General features: G+C 33.6%; 1 protein-coding gene and 1 long non-coding RNA gene across 2 annotated transcripts in view; both read right to left on the reverse strand.

Moving 5' to 3' along the window:
- Nucleotides 1–7627, reverse strand: part of LOC136831642 (uncharacterized) — a 67945-nt gene extending 60318 nt beyond the window's left edge. Inside the window, exon 1 of the mRNA XM_067092272.1 lies at nt 7443–7627. Within this exon, the coding sequence (XP_066948373.1) occupies nt 7443–7627 (185 nt within the window). The remainder of the gene's footprint in view (nt 1–7442) is intronic.
- The window catches only part of LOC136831289 (uncharacterized), a 240168-nt gene that overhangs the window by 185270 nt on the left and 36679 nt on the right, over nt 1–18219 (reverse strand). The gene's annotated exons all lie outside the window — the stretch shown is intronic.

The following is an 18219-nucleotide window of genomic DNA, read 5'->3' on the forward strand; positions in this document are numbered from 1 at the left end:
GTCCCATTTTCAAAGCTATAAATTAAAAAGACAACAGAATTAAAAATAGACTCAGATTTTAAAACGAGAGAAAAAAAATTTTTTACATAAAAGTATAAAAAGAAACATAACAGAAAGGAACAATGAATACCAAATAGTGCTGAAGGCAAAAGCTGAGTGACATTCAGGGTCCGTTTTGGTTCCAACGGAAACTCACGAGAGGTATAGAGGTGTTGACGTGGATTGAGTATTTAATTGGGGAACTAGTTGTTTAATAAAAAGAGATTCTAGTATTGACAGTTGGTGGTCATTCGGAGTTTTGCCTATTATTTTGAAATCCTTGTAATTGATATTATATTTGCATTTTTTCCCGTGGTCTCTTATGCATGAAAATTCGGGGTTTGATAATTTAGCACCTGTTCGGTAACTTACGCCACGATGAGAGTCTAATCTCACCTTCAACAACCTACGAGTGGAGCCCACGTACTTCCCCAGGTCACATCTGGGGCAATTAAACAGGTATATGACTCCCGAGGTCATCAAAGGGTGCAGACTTTCTTTATATTTAAACATAGACTTGATCGTCATTGGATTATTTGGTACTAGTTTCAATTCGACAGCCGGTAAATATTTGTTTATTATCTGTCGTAAATCTTGGTAAAAATGTTTATCGTAGATAAGCGGGACACTTGCATAGAAAGGTAGTTTAGGTACTGTTGGTATTCTGAATTTTGGTTGAAAAATATTATTTAAAAATTTGCTCAAATGTTTTTAAAATAGCACAGATGGGAAACAGTTATTAATAAAATATTGGTGGAGATATAGAATTTCCTCGTGAAAACCATTCCAATCAGATGTTAAACTAAAGGCCCTGTGGAAGAGGGTAGATAAAGAGTTTAACTTAAAATTAAAGAAACAATGGCTATAAAAATTAGAACCCAGACCGGTAAAAGTTTTTTTCCTAAAAATCGTGGTATTAAAATGATCATCGTGTCTTGAAACCATTATATCTAAGAAAGGCAATTTATTTTCACTTTCATATTCGACTGTAAACTTTATGTTTGGATGCATTTGGTTGGCATATTCAAGAAATTCATCTGCTCTATCTTTGTTCCTGAGCAGTAGAAAGGTGTCATCAACATATCTGCTGTAAAAAAGCGGAAGGCAAGCCAAAGGGCAATCGTCCAGCAGGCGCTCCTCCAGGGAGCACATAAAAATATTTGCAAAGGTAGGACCTAATGGAGATCCCATGGCCATTCCGTCAGTTTGAACATACGATTTCCCATTAAAAATGAAGGCTGTGTCCAGCACGGCCAATTGCAACAGTTTTTTAAAATCCGTGATATTAAAATTATTAAAAATGGTATCTGGTTAGGACTGTTGGACTGTTCGTCATGGCTGCCCTTCGATTTCATCTTCGCACTTCTTTCTGTTCCGAGTGAGACTTCAATGATGGTTTCCATGCATTGATCCGTGGCCGATATTAATGAACTCCTTACCACCTGCAGGACTTTGGAAAAAACCACGAGACGACTGCGGAAGGCCGAGTTGGACCTTGAATTTTTAAATACTGCCGTCTCAACAATATTATTCCGAATTTTGTAAAGTTCAAATTGTATAAATCTTCTTTATACCAAACCCCATTTTATGATGAAGCAACTAAGAAACTGTTAGACATGGAGATTAATTATAAGAGTAAGAATGTTGTTAAACTTACAGGACTCGCTAATGGCCTTTTTATGAATGTTATTGATAAGTTATCGATTGTTGACCGTATCGTTTTTAAATTCATGTTCAATAAAAGTATAGCTGACTATGTATCAATTGTCCGGCGAACTCACTGAGAGGAAATTGAGAAAACTGGGGATTTTTATTCCTAACTTTCAAAAAAAACAACAATACTGTGTTCAATCTGAGCAATTACAAGTTATCGAAAAGAGAGAATTCTTGCTCTCACTAGGTCTGGATTTTGGTCTTCCTTTCAGACCTTCATATAATCAATTTTATGGTTCTTTGAGTCTTTGTTTTCCAGGTTACTTAATCTCCGCCTCGACACCGACGTGGCGAGCCTGCGTACTCAAATACAAGGGTTAGCTCAGAAAACCTACAATAACTTAACTACTAGATGGACACCATTCTTTTCCAAAAATGATTTGAATACCCTTTAAGGAACTGAGTAAACATGATGAACTGGTAATAACTAGACCGGACAAGGGAAAAGGTACGGTAATCTTAAACAAACAGGAGTATGTACAGAAAATGGAAAGTATTTTGGGAGACGAAACAAAGTTTCAAAAATAGGAGAACCTCAGTATTCTACTATTTTTAAAGTCGAGGATCGAATAAATCGATTTTTAAAAAGTTTAAAAGACCGAAATATTATAAAGTGCTGATACCTATGAATCCTTATAGCACAGGTGCTTCCTATGGAATAATGTATGGATTACCCAAAATTCATAAAGAAGGTATCCCAATGAGACCTATACTTACCTCATATGACACTCCTAATTACAAACTGGCTAAATTTCTAGTCCCACTTCTAGCACCCTTAACTACCAATAATTATAGTATTAAAAACTCTGATAATTTTAAAGAAAGGATTTTATCACAAGACTCAGATCTTTATGGCTAGTTTAGATGTGGAGTCACTTTTACTAATGTCCCTGTGGAAGAAACAATTGATACTATTTTAGACCGAATTTTTCCTAACCCAGATACCATTTTTAATAATTTTAATATCACGGATTTTAAAAAACTGTTGCAATTGGCCGTGCTGGACACAGCCTTCATTTTTAATGGGAAATCGTATGTTCAAACTGACGGAATGGCCATGGGATCTCCATTAGGTCCTACCTTTGCAAATATTTTTATGTGCTCCCTGGAGGAGCGCCTGCTGGACGATTGCCCTTTGGCTTGCCTTCCGCTTTTTTACAGCAGATATGTTGATGACACCTTTCTACTGCTCAGGAACAAAGATAGAGCAGATGAATTTCTTGAGTATGCCAACCAAATGCATCCAAACATAAAGTTTACAGTCGAATATGAAAGTGAAAATAAATTGCCTTTCTTAGATATAATGGTTTCAAGACACGATGATCATTTTAATACCACGATTTTTTAGGAAAAAACTTTTACCGGTCTGGGTTCTAATTTTTACAGCCATTGTTTCTTTAATTTTAAGTTAAACTCTTTATCTACCCTCTTCCACAGGGCCTTCAGTTTAACATCTGATTGGAATGGTTTTCACGAGGAAATTCTATATCTCCACCAATATTTTATTAATAACTGTTTCCCATCTGAGCTATTTTACAAACATTTGCGCAAATTTTTAAATAATATTTTTCAACCAAAATTCAAAATACCAACAGTACCTAAACTACCTTTCTATGCAAGTGTCCTGCTTATCTACGATAAACATTTTTACCAAGATTTACGACAGATAATAAACAAATATTTACCGGCTGTCGAATTGAAACTAGTACCAAATAATCCAATGACGATCAAGTCTATGTTTAAATATAAAAGAAAGTCTGCACCCTTTGATGACCTCAGGAGTCATATACCTGTTTAATTGCCCCAGATGTGACCTGGGAAGTACGTGGGCTCCACTCATAGGTTGTTGAAAGTGAGATTAGACTCTCATCGTGGCTTAAGTTACCGAACGGGTGCTAAATTATCAAACCCCGAATTTTCATGCATAAGAGACCACGGGGAAAAAATGCAAATATAATATCAATTACAAGGATTTCAAAATAATAGGCAAAACTCCGAATGACCACCAACTGTCAATACTAGAATCTCTTTTTATTAAACAACTAGTTCCCCAATTAAATACTCAATCCACGTCAACACCTCTATACCTCTCGTGAGTTTCCGTTGGAACCAAAACGGACCCTGAATGTCACTCAGCTTTTGCCTTCAGCACTATTTGGTATTCATTGTTCCTTTCTGTTATGTTTCTTTTTATACTTTTATGTAAAAAATTTTTTCTCGTTTTAAAATCTGAGTCTATTTTTAATTCTGTTGTCTTTTAATTTATAGCTTTGAAAATGGGACACATGGTCTTGAAACGTCAGCACAATAAAGTACATTGAAAGGAAATACAAGGAATTCTCCTTCTCCCTAACTCGATGCTGTTATATATTATATATATATATATATATATATATATATATATATATATATATATATATATATATATATATATATTATATATATATATATATATATATATATATATATATATATATATAAGTGTGTGTGTACAAATGTAGGTGCATGTGTCTTTATAGCCAAGTGGTTTCAGCCTTCCCAAGCATATCGTACGGTAAGAACTTGTTACCTGGCTGCCAATGGAATGTACTCAGTGCATCCATTGTGGAAAAAATATATTATATATATATATATATATATATATATATATATATATATATATATGTATATATACAGTATATGTATGTATGATGTGTATATGTATATATATATATATATATATATATATATATATATATATATATATATATATATATATATCATACATACATACATATAGCCTATGCACACCTGCTTTCAAGGGCCATGTTTTAAAAAAAAGATAAAGGAGAAATAAATGAATAAAATGCGGAATATTTCTTGATTCAGTGTTCCTTCCGAGACGAGACCTGTGTATATCTGTTTTCGTTTCCAAGCAAGAGCCTACATATAAGAAAAGTGACCAGAATGAACGTAGACTAGTCAGTATAAAGGAAATAGCGCTTTTGACGTAATACTCCAGATAGTGATATAGAGTTGCCAATTTTTTTTATTTTATTTTTACCAACGCTGAGCTTCTCCATCGCCCTCCGCCACAAAAATGTGAGGGGTTACTAAAACATGAAATTTCCAGAAGAGGGTGCCGTTTGTCAAACAATACTTTCAGTGCATTTAAATTAACATTTGAATCATAATTAATTTTACTGAAGAATTTTTTTCTGCTATTGCACATCACGGCCTTTACACCAGAAAACAAAGAAACAAAAACAATGGAACTTAATTAATTTTAGCAACATTGTACTCGTCTTTACTGGTGGAACAGGTTCCAGAGGTCCACACGAAACCTCTTTTTCACACCTTCCCATATTTATTGCCTTTGGGCGAGGGCCCAGAGGTTCCATGCAGTCATAACGACTGCTTAATCTGCACCAGTATCGTCTTCCTAACGTTCTTCCTTGACACTGATGTCGGGACGTTGCCTTTAGGCAGTCAATCAAGGCAAGTAAAGTGGTGCAACATAATGCATTCCTTTGATCTTCCAGCTTTCAAAATATCCTTTCAGTACATCATTGCTTGAAGGGATTTTCAAAGGAGTCTGAAGGAAAGTTGTCGGTAAGGAAAAAGAAAAGAACCTTCCAAGATATTGCATATACTGTTGCATGAAGGATGATGCAGATTCTGAATAACTGATATTCATTCGATATTGTCATAGCCAAGTATAGTTTTAGATCGTTTATTGCTGTCAATAGGAAGAATGTGTTATCTCTAAGTAGATATATATATATATATATATTGCTAAGAGAGTTAACTCTCTCAAGGCAATTCGCCTTTCAAGAATCACGTTGAAGTCATATTGTTAATTAAGTTTGTTTGCCGCGACGCACCGATGGTCAGTCGTGGAATTGCCTCTTTCATCTCATTCTGATTTCCGTTGGTTCTTTAATCCTCTTTTGATCTCCGTGACTGCCTTAAGCCTCTTAATCCAGATACTGGCCCCAACTCGGAAAAGCCGGAATGGCCTCAGGCAATGCTTAACTGGCCAGCCTTCGCCAAAAAGAGAAAGTTGGGTGCATCTAACCGCATTGAACCGGCAAGTGGGCGGATCTAATAGCATTTAACCGGCCAGCCTCGCTCAAGGCGAGAGTTGGATATACCCAGAATGCATCTGGAATAAAAAAAAAAAAAATGGTAATCCTTGGAGGTAATAAATAGCCCTGCATTGCAGGGATTCAGGGAGAGACCAAGAATGACGCCAAACAAGTCACATCTCTTGACTGCCCGCTCCCTCAGAGCGAACTTCCCTCTGTGGCTGAATGCCCAGTCCTATTATCTTAAAGCCAGTGCCAACCCCACCAGCCCTTCCCCCTTCCCCTCCATTGGTACGACTGCAGGAGTCATCTCTTCAGAGTTTGTTTCAAAGTGCAGTACTTACATAGACCTAACCTGTCATAATGAACTCGTGTTGTAAGTATTTTCAGTAGTGTTTTATGAAAAAGGAATTCTGTTGTCCTCAGCGCTAGCCATTTATCGTCGCTGTTACCGTTATTTCACCCAATGACTGTATGCCTTGCCTTTCTCTATTGCAGAAAGGAGTGCTTGCTGCTGTGAAAACCTCTGCCACGGCTGTATGCTTGTTGGTTGCACTGAGGGAATTCTCATTGCAACCTTATGAACCATGCTATTGAAGCGAAATTCCCGGCACCCAGTTAATGTCTTATTATTCATTTTATGTGCTGGAGTAGGACCCCAGTGTCCTGCTTTGTTTCTCATTATCTTCTGATTTTGCGTTGTAAATACATGTAATTTAATTATCTTAGGAGTTTATCTCCAGAATGCCTCTAAAGTAAGGCATTCAACCCTGTTCCTTCTTATTACTTTCACTCTTGGAGGTCATATAGGCAGGTTTGGTACATCCTTTTGGTAGGTTCCCTTTTCCCTTACCTTCAGGCATAAGGATATATATATACAGTAAATGTGTGTGTGTGTGTATATACAGTGGCACCTCAACTTAACAGAAAGCTACACAATAGGGTACCCCAGTGCTAACGCTCATAGCTTATAGTCTAGTGCAATCCTATATAAAAAGCATCTAATAGCCTATCCTAACTGGTATTTTGTCATTATTATTCAGTTTCAATATATATATATATATATATATATATATATATATATATATATATATATATATATATATATATATATATATATATATATATATATATATATATATATATATATTATATATATATATATATATATATATATATATATATATATATATATATATATATACATATATATATATACATATATATATATATATATATATATATATATATATATATATATATATATATATATATATATATATATATATATATATATATATATTCTGAATCACACCAGAATGAAATTATTACTCACTCAGCAATTAATAAATTTACCAGGAATTAATATAATTGCTCACTCACTCTCCCATGTGACGGACCTACCAAGGTCATAAAAGAAGTTGGAATTTAAGTTCCCCATACCTGAAGTTTTTCCCAGGCAGGCTTATGAAGTTTAACATACCAGTGAATTTTACCCAACTTCCCAACGCATCAGCGAGTCAGTCGCTACCATTTCATTCGAAGTACCCCTTCACTCGTGAGATATGATGGTAAAAATGAGCTCATGAGCACGTGTTTCAAAGAAATAAACTTCTGACTCACACTGGGAACTTTATGCTCTTGCCATCCTTGCTGCTGCTCTGATCACTGGTCCAGCATGCTAACTGGGTAGCTGAGAGGTGATGGAACTTGCTGGTGAGGGGTTGGCTCAGGGTGGCTTGACTAAGAGGAGTGCTGCTCCTGAAGGGGATCCTCCTCCTGATGGGGAAACTCTTCCCAAAGGGCATGTTTCACCAAAGGGGTTCATTGTTCCTTGAGGGTTTGTTTCTCCAAAGGGGATACAGTTTCCTGGGGCTTTGTCTCTCTTGATGGAGGCATCGTTTCCTAAGGCATGCAGAATATAGCAACTTGCTGAATGTCGATAGAAGTGTGCTGGTAGGTGATCGACTCCGGTTTTAAAATCTGCAGCTTCCAGGAATTGGTCTCTTATTGAATTATTTGAGTCTGTTCTATAAGCTTCTGCAAAGGTGGTCTCGTGTTCCGTATTCCAGCAAAATTTTTAAATATCTCCCATTGGTTTCTGGGAAACTATAAACTACTGCGTAAGGTTGAGGGGGTCTTTTCAGTATAGGTGCTGGAGCTGTTACAGGGGCCCTCCCGGTAAGAAAATTTGTCACATTGTTGGTGGCCTTCCTAAGGGTCCTGGGGGCCATACTATTCTGCATCTGAGAGTCTTGTGAGTTGGGATGCAATACCACTCACTGGAGTTTAAAACTAATTAAATTATTTCCTTCTGTCCCACCAGTACCAATAAAAAGTATTTTACATAAAAAAAGGATACTGTTTGGAAGGCTTTGAACCCCATAAAGTACAAGTGAAATCACTCCTAAATGCTTGTGTCCTAGATGTGCATGTATGTGTATACATATACATACACACACATATATATATATATATATATATATATATATATATATATATATATATATATATATATATATATATATATATAAAATAACTCTCTCGTTCATAAATTTTACATTATTCATTCCGGTGCATTTTAATCCACGGCAAATCCGGGATCACGCGGTCACAAACTAATCCAAATATATACTTAACCATAAGGCAAACGGAATTAACCTTTTCTTTTTAACCTCTGGCAATTAACCATCTGGTATTCAAGGTTATACATGTTTTTGGATTTTGTAAGCCTAAACTTTAGTATTTCTTTTTACTTGGTCTTAGGTTCAGTTTGTGACAGCTCGATCCCGGATTATCCTGGATTAACTTTGACAACTGACCATCTGGTATTCTTGTTGTTTTTGTTTACTTTGTAACCTTCTTTATATTTGTCTCATTCGTGCCAAGACGATGCGTCAATAAACGTGAAAGCGCTTGGTACTGAACTTCAGCCTGTCTTTTTCCTGTGGGATTCGCTTATACACTGAAGTCACGTGCATCTACTGTGACTTTTTAAGCATATATATATATATATATATATATATATATATATATATATATATATATATATATATATATATATATATATATATATATATATATATATATATATATATATATATATATGCAGTCCTTCTCCCCGGCTTCTTCCATAACCAAAATCCTAAATCTCAAAGCACAAGAAACAACCTACCTTTAAAGTCAACACCATCCTTTCTCATCGAAGTCCTCCTAGGAATGTCAGTTCTCATCTCCTAACCCTCTCTCTCTCTCTCTCTCTCTCTCTCTCTCTCATGTCGTAGCTCAAAGCAAACCAAGGCTAGACGAAACTCATGTTCTACCAAAAATACAGTTTTATTCCCAAACTTAACATGACAAAATAAAAACAAAATTAAAGAAGACAAGACCAAAGACTGTCCTTAACTTTTGGCAAATAGGTAAATGGAAAAATCAAACTCTCGGACTGGTAAATACATTTTGACACCAATCATTTAAACACTCCCAAAAATAATGCCAAAGTCTATCATGGCCGAAGTCACAGTTATGTGTCAGAAATTCCCTCAACATGTGACCACTAATAAAATAAAGCACAAAGGCATAAAGACATAAGGGCATAATTGTATAAATGGAAGAATTCCCGTGTTACTAAAATCACCCAACACATCCCAAAGGTTATACATGGTAAATATGCAAGACAATAAAATGGAAAAATATTCAATAATAAAATGACAATGAAACCAACAGAGTGCACAATTAACTCAATGTCCAATCGGGCATTTTAAAATGAAAAGATCACTTCTCACCTTTACTGGCAAAAGTCTAGCGCCTTCACCAGGCAGAACGTTCACCAATTCAAGTTACTGCCAGAATAATTCATCTTTACTGGCAATCCATATATTACACTTTCATGACCCCCTTTCGAGCGAACTTACGCACACACTCTTACAATTTGAGAACATTCTCCCACCACTCCCCCGTAAAGTGGAGATTCCGAGACATGATACGGGTCTTCAGGGTCAACGCTCGACTACGTGAGCCATCTAGATTTGCAAGACCCTAATTCTTTCCGCTCACCGCGAGAACTATAGTTTACAAAACACATTCCATCAAGGATAATATGACACTTCAGTGCTCCATAACTATATACTAATTGGTCTATAGGAGCTAGCGACATATATATATATAAATAAATATATAATATATTTATATATATGTATGTGTGTGTGTGTGTGATGCTGAAGCAACTCGTAAACGAGGTTGCTGAAGCAAGACTAAATATTACGGTTCATGGAAAATATTAACATCGTGATAAAAAAAAAAAAATACGTCATTCTCCTTTTTCCTAATGAATGAGTTACAGGTTAACCGATTAACTCATTTCTCCTCAGTTATTTTCACAAGACGCTGCTCCAAGTCACCACGTAAATAAATCCTATCCTATCTTTCCTGCGTTACACACAGTTTGCCTGCTGGAGGAAATTTACGGATTCTGTAACGATATCCATCCCCCCAAACACTTTCAAGTACTTTTACCATTTGCATATGTTTTTCTTATAACGCTTCCATGTTGTAAAAACTGCCCTGCATATTTTTCATTCCTTCTATCTTTATTTTAATATTTTATCCAATATTACAAGAGTTAGACGCCAATCGAAACAAAGATAATAATCTGTATATCTACTTTGTATTCTAAACTTTTTGTCCATATTTCGAAGTTTATAAACAACTGTAATGAAAACTGTTCCCCAGAGATTGTTTTCCCAGACAATTTTAGGAATCCATCAAAGCTTTTGACAGTCCTATCTGAAAACTTTAGCTTATTTTTAATCCATTTTTGCATGTTTTTATTTTAAATGCATGTCGCTTTGAATGATATAATGTTGTGTAAAATACTAAAAGTAAACAGATAAAATGTATATCCATCCACATTGCTTGAAGCGTCTTCTATTGTTCGACGATAATTCGCAATCTTTCTGAATATTCGTTTCATTATTTTCAGAGCTTATCTCTTTTTGGGGACAATAAGAGAAATTCATCGAAACGTTAGGATCTTATTATCATTGAGAAGCAGAGTTTATTTTTAATTATTTCTTCTGGGCGCTCTATCTGAGATTAGATTGAAAAGGCTTTTCTCGTTATTGTGATCTACATCGCTTTATATCTTTTGAAGTCTCTTCTGTTTTTATTTTGAAATGCCCTGAATAAGTGTTTATCAAGAAAAAAAAATAGGAAAAGAATATGTAATTTACATGTGCATAAAAAATTCGGTTTGGGATTTAGTTTGCCATACCGATTTTTTTTATGTATGTTGATGGGCATTACGAGAGAAGTTAGTCATTCATGTGTAACATATTCAGTATTTCCTTGTAGTAACGGTGATGGCATGGTAAACGGGGAAATGTCTTATCCTTCCAAAAATACTAAATGAGTTTAATTAGCATACTTTAGATTATATATATATATATATATATATATATATATATATATATATATATATATATATATATATATATATATATACAAATTGTAGTCATATATATTTATTTATATACTATGGAGATTCACACTTCCTTTATTGTTTCATACATACGTTTCGTGATTCATAATCACATCATCAGTGAATTCATATGGAAAATTAAATAAATTAATAAAAGTACTGAACAGCTAAAACTGAATTATTTTAAAACATTAGTCACTAAAAATCTATAAAGGCTGTTCAAAATCACATACACAAGAGCACACTTAAATACATACACACTGAGCTTAAAATCACGTTACATACGGACACATATGGTTACACAAGAGCACATTAAAAATAGCAAAATCACAAAACCCTCAAAATAAAAAAAAAGAATAAAAATTGTCTAATTTTAAGAAAATTCTTTTTTATTTTTTCTATAGTTTTCCAATAACAGAGAAACAAACAAAGACAGTAATATACTTATAAAAAAAAAAAAAAGAAGACGCTCACCTTACAATGCAAACGATAGAACCACACTAACAGTAAAAGAAAAAGTATATTTCAGAAAAACAAAACAAAAAGATCAGAGGTACAAATAGTAATGACCTATGGCAAAAACAATGGAATTGAGGTAGTTTGCGTGTTTAATGAGGGAACCCGTAGTTTAATGTTTAAAGACTCAAGTATCTGCAGTTTCTGTTGGTTCTGTGCCTGGCCAATAACTTTGAAATCATCATAATTTATCTGTTTTTGCATTCAGTTTTGACACAAGATCAGTATTTAACTTTTCTAAATATGTATTGTCAAAACGTGAGGAAGTTTTTTCTTTGTTCATACTCTTTTGCAAAATTGGACTTTTGTCTTATGTTGTATTACCTAAGCCAAACTTTTGCCAATTCTATTTACCCTGCAATTCTTGTTCCATAGACTAAAAAATCTTAATGTTTTTCACGATCTAAAAGACTTTGAAAAATGAGTTGATGTCGTTGTCTCATGGTGCTTTTTCCAGACTCAAAACCCATTTGTCTCTCTCTCCCCTGAAAGAGTGACCTTGTAACCCTCTCTTCATCTTAGCCAAACAGACGATTTGATTATTACTAGGCCTGATAAACCGGGAACTGTAAGTCGCTGACAAGTCCGGTTGTCATTAACAAAATGATGTGATTCTTAATGATAGCACTTTAAATTTCAAAAATAGGAAGCCAAATTACTGGTCAAGCAATTTTTAAAGTAGAAGACAAAATCAATAGGTTGTGAAAACACTAAAAATGAGATGGATCATAGATTATCAAAGGTTACCAAGATCTTTTTGCTGTCTGGGAAATCTTTACGGCATTCTGTATGGCCTTCCCAAATATTCACAAAACCAATGTTCCTCTTCGCCCTATCCTTGCTAAGCCAAGAAATTGAGCCCCAAACTATATGTAAAAAAAGAAATTTTCCTTTGTAAATCATAACGATGTTGACAACAGACCATTGACCACTAATTGTTAATATACTTCAAAAATTATGTACAATTAAAAGACCGTATCTTGTATCAAGACTATTTTATATTTATGACAAGTCTAGACAGAATCAAATTTAAAAATGTTCCTGTTAGATAAACTATTACTTATTATCCTTGATAAATCGTTTCCTAATTATTGATCGTATTTACTGTAATTTAATCAATGTATTCCTTTATAATCGCTCTTTCAACAAAAACTAAGGACACGGCCTTTATATTTAATGGAGAGCAAATAATATCATAGCTTAATAAGTCTGACCTTGAGGTAAATACAGCAACAGAAGTAAATGATAATGTACTTCAGAAAAGTGACACATGATCATTTCTCGTAAAGTTTGTAATGGGTTTGTTGTGAACCATCGTTACTTCTGTTAGATTTGCAACAATAGATTAATGAAGAAAAAAAATTCTTACTCTGAGTAATTACTAATGAGGCATTGAGGTGATCTAAAGAAAAAAATATATAAAAAGACAGAGCGTCATGAAAAAGAAAAATAAATTGCCTTCAAGCTTTGGGAAAAGTTTGTTCAGTTAATTCTGATGGCATTCAGTATGAAGGCTGGTCCATTTGCATGGAAATAGATCTTTGCAACTGAATGGAAGATAATCGTAGGAAGTGGAGGCGAATGGAATTCGTTTGTGGATTGGTGGAAGAACCTATCAAAGGGAAGATCGTTCGGTTTCCTACAAAAAACTAACGGCAGCATATCATCAGGCTTTCCGGAATAGATAAGGTAAATTGCGGTTGATTGCAGGCATCAGTTCTTGATATTTTCGCACTGAGTTTTTACAGCGGTGTTATCTACAGTCGTTAGAATACACACAAGTTTTTAGTAGAAATTGCAACAGGACGAGCTCCACTGTTATTACGGATGTAGAAACACTTTTCGCGTGTGTGTGTGTGTGTGTGTGAGAGAGAGAGAGAGAGAGAGAGAGAGAGAGAGAGAGAGAGAGAGAGAGAGAGAGAATTTGATTAAAATGAAAAGTTCAAAGACTCAGTTGACATTTTTCTTGCTTGTTTGTTGTATGCAAGTTTCATTGTTTTTATTATATATATATATATAGTTTTTCTGTATTTTCCCCATATATAGTATATATATCTATATGTTCCCCATATATATATTATTCTTAAACGTACAGTTCCTATGTTGTTGATTTTGGTTAATAATTAAATGGTTTCCTAGAACACTTAATCAGGAAAACAGTTGAAAATAACATCAGCAAAAATCTGATTTGTGTAGTTATGGAACGATTCAATAGTAAATACTTATTTAGTGTTGAACTTTTTAAAAGAATAATAATTATATTTTATCTAAATTTTGCTAAACAATGCATGATCATGTTTGTCACCTTGTCATTACTTTTCAAACAGAAAGAACGCTAGAGGACATTCTTTTAAGAATTTTAGTGCAGGGGAAACTGTGCATATCTAACTAATATATACTTATACTAATTCAGACCACTGATTGTTTTAACAGCTTTCAGTGTCTGTTAACTCAGTTCTTTTTTATCTGGCTAAGAACCAGTTTTACCTAGCAAACCAAGTCTCATTGTTTTTCTTTGGTTCCATATTTCTCCGAAATTTTTTGTTTTCCCTTAGCTTTAGAAACAAAGTCTTCTTGTTCTTCACTGGTCCGGTCTAAGATTCGAACTTTCACTACCAACAGAGTTGTTGATTTTGAATTTAACATATTAAACAAATTTCATGAATTGTAAATCAGCAAAAAAGACTGAGAGTATAAATCTGATTCATGTCTTATTAAACAAGTGCTTCACAACATCCTATTATTGACGTCCTGAACTTTTTTAAAAGAATGATCTTGGTTATCAATTTAATATAGTATTCAACAAATTCCAAATCTTGAGTTTTGCTCTAATTGTAAACAGAAATATAAGCTTAATTTTACCAGACCACTGAGAGAGAGAGAACAGCTCTCCTAGAGAGAGAGAGAGAGAGAGAGAGATTAGACTTATTTTATGTCTATTAACCAACTGGTTACACAACATCTAGGTTATTGAATCCGGACCACATTATAGAGAGAAATGAATTTCTATCACCAGAAATAAATTCCTCTAACTCTTCATCAGAGAGAGAGACTCGAACTCCGGCCTTGTCAATTTAGTCCATAGCTCTACAAATCACCCAATCTTGAAGAGCTTCTCCAATTGGTAAACGAACCTGATTTTCGTATTCCGCGAACAAATTAGTTTTCGCTTTATTCTTGTCTCTTGAAAAACCATTCTACCAGATACACACATACAGTACATTCATACATGGATAAACACAGTACGTATAAACATATACATATATAAACATATATATATATATATATATATATATATATATATATATATATATATATATATATATGTCATATATATTTATTTAATCGGTAAATGAGAAATTACTATAGAGAACTTGATTATGTTTAAGAAATGAATCTAGAAAAAATGGAAATATATACACAAATTTATTAGTTTCCTAATAGTACGTTGATTCATATAACACTATTAAAGTTTTTCATTCATTTTATATTACATATTGCCAATTATATTTTTGGACGCATGTTCAAAACATGGTTTGTTGAATATCATCTTCGTAAATAAAATAGGTGTTTAGATTTAATAAACATTTCTGAACTTGGTATCTAACTCAGTAAAAATTATCAGAGTTTACTGAGGAGGATCGGCCATCTTGCAATAATTGAACACTATCACTAATTACTATACATCTGTGGATTCATCGAACAGTATGTAAATTTTTGATGTTCATTTTATGAAACTATCCATTTGCAGTTGGCAGTTTTACGCTGTTGAAAACATGGTTTTATCTTGAGGCGAATAATCACTCTGCGGAAATTTAAATACGTGTTTAGATTACATAAACATTTCTGAACTGGGTTGATGCCACAATTAATGATGTTATTATTTTACTGTACATCTATTGATCGGCTCTCTCTCTCTGCATTATAATTCTCTAACACTCTCACTCTCTACTATCATCTGTGGATTTCATCGAGACTTGTTTGTTAATTTCTAAATTCTCTGACTGTTATTTCCTTTATTCTTATTATAAACTATCCTTTCAGGGTTGCAGTTTTAACAGCTTTGTCATGAAAATTTATAAAGTATTTTATCTTGGTTAATATCACTCTAATTTTCGTACAAAGATGTTAATCATCGAGAATTTGTGAGACTGATCTGGAAGGTTGATGAATAAGGGCACAGATTAATAATGTTTCTCATTTTACTATGTACATCTATTAAGCAGATTTTGCCTGCAGGTTAATCAGGACTGCTCAGGAGATTAAACTGTCTTCTCTTTATCTGACCAGTGCTTTCTCTGTTTTTGAATCTAAAGTTAACAAGAAACTGAGTTTCATAAGCTTGTTTTTAATGGTGTTGATCTAAATTCTCTCAATGTTATTTCCTTTATTCTTATTATAAATCACTTTCAGCCAGTTGCTCCAATTTGGTAGAAACATTTCTGTTCAAAAATTTGTTAAAGGGAACAATCACTGAAAGCAAGAGAGATCTATATAACGAAAGCCGGCTCATCTAGTCTAGTTAATCATAATAAACGATTTGCGTTGGAAACCCGCCTGCGGGTCATATATATATATATTATGAATAAGGGCGAATTATATTGTTTCTTTATTTTTTGCCTGTTTCTGTAATTTTATTATGTAAGATATTAATGGTGTTGTTGAAGATTTTGCCAGCAGGTTAATTCAAAACTTGCATCAACAATTAAATTTCTGTCTAATAAAGTCACTTAATATTTATATTGGCCAGTGATTTTAAAGACACTTTTGAATCTAAATATTAACAAGAAAGAAGGGTTTGTTTGTGAAAACATCTTGTAGGAAGTTTTGAAAAAGAAAATATACGAAAATGAATTACGGAATAATTTCAAAACTTTCATCAACAATTTCATTTCTGTCTAAAAATAAAGAAACAATCACTGACTTTTGAGTGACTTTTTTGCATGCCTCCTATATATATATATATATATATATATATATATATATATATATATATATATATATATATATATATATATATATATATATATATATATATATATATATATATATATATGAAAAGGCCATACAGTAAAACATCTTGTAGGAAGATATTTAGAAATGACAAATTTTATCCTGTTGCGTAAAACTACATTTGCACATAGTATTAGCTTGCGAGGTTCTAAGATGTTGATTTTTATTGGAAAATCGTCCCGTAATTTGGTCATACAACGTTCTCTTCTGATAAGCCAAAGTGGACAAGGCCATAAAAATATCTTAATGTCGGTCATAGCTCTGGTTACACCAGTAGCTTTGCTCTTGTACTGGAGATGAGAGAGATTTATACCGTTACAATTAGTTATTCTTCGGTGTTGGTCATTGCACTCGCACTATTTCAAGATTGCTTCTCTTTTTCTGTCGGTTGCTTTGTTAAAACATGTGGCTTCCTTTCTCACCTTCACCTCTTCTTCTGACACACACACACACACACTGACATACACACATACACATATATATATATATATATACATATATATATATATATATATATATATATATATATATATATATATATATATATATATATATATATATATATATATATATATATATATATATATATATATATATATATATATATATATATATATATATATATATATATATATATATATAGATACACATACATACAGACATACTGTACGCTGTGCATGTGTATACGTAAAAGAGAGAGAGAGAATGTAAGCAAATTACACGAGCTTTCATGCCCATGGAGATGAATGTGCAGCATATCCGCCTCTGCAGCTATAATCAACGATTAGCTTGAACTGTGATGCTTCTGACTAATTTCAACGAAACATTTATATTAAAGTGACTATCCGGAGAAGTTAAATGGCAATCCTCCAGAGAGTTCAGAGGTCAGAAGGCTCTCCTGCAACTCTGCTTTGAATTGCCCGAGGTTGAAGGCTATCAGATGCGCAAGCCGTTGGCATCACAATAAAGACGAACTAAATAAGTTTCTGGTCTAATTGAATTACCTTCCAGATTACTCAGTTGGTTAATAAGAGCACCCGATGTAGTCACAGAAGCAGAGATGGGCGGAACACACTCTGAAATGCATGGCATTTTCATTTCAATGTTTTACTTAATGAATAAAAGCTGTTTGTCATTTCATAACTGTGCAAATGCAAAAATTCTTAGTTTGAAAACAGTTTTTGCGTTATTTTTTTTTTTCTCTTCAAGGATTTCCTTCCGATTGTAAACTTCATTTTTATACATTTTAATCACTGAGCAACATTATTTTTTGTCTATTTGTGATATACTTTCAACTGGTGCTTTTCAAAAGCCCCATCTGCAATGTGATGAGTCAGATAGTGCATTCTTTTGCAGAGTAGCAGTGATGGGGTCTCACACCAGAGTTGTAGT

The sequence above is a fragment of the Macrobrachium rosenbergii genome, chromosome 48 (genome assembly GCF_040412425.1).
Source record: "Macrobrachium rosenbergii isolate ZJJX-2024 chromosome 48, ASM4041242v1, whole genome shotgun sequence".
NCBI classification, from domain to species: domain Eukaryota; kingdom Metazoa; phylum Arthropoda; class Malacostraca; order Decapoda; family Palaemonidae; genus Macrobrachium; species Macrobrachium rosenbergii.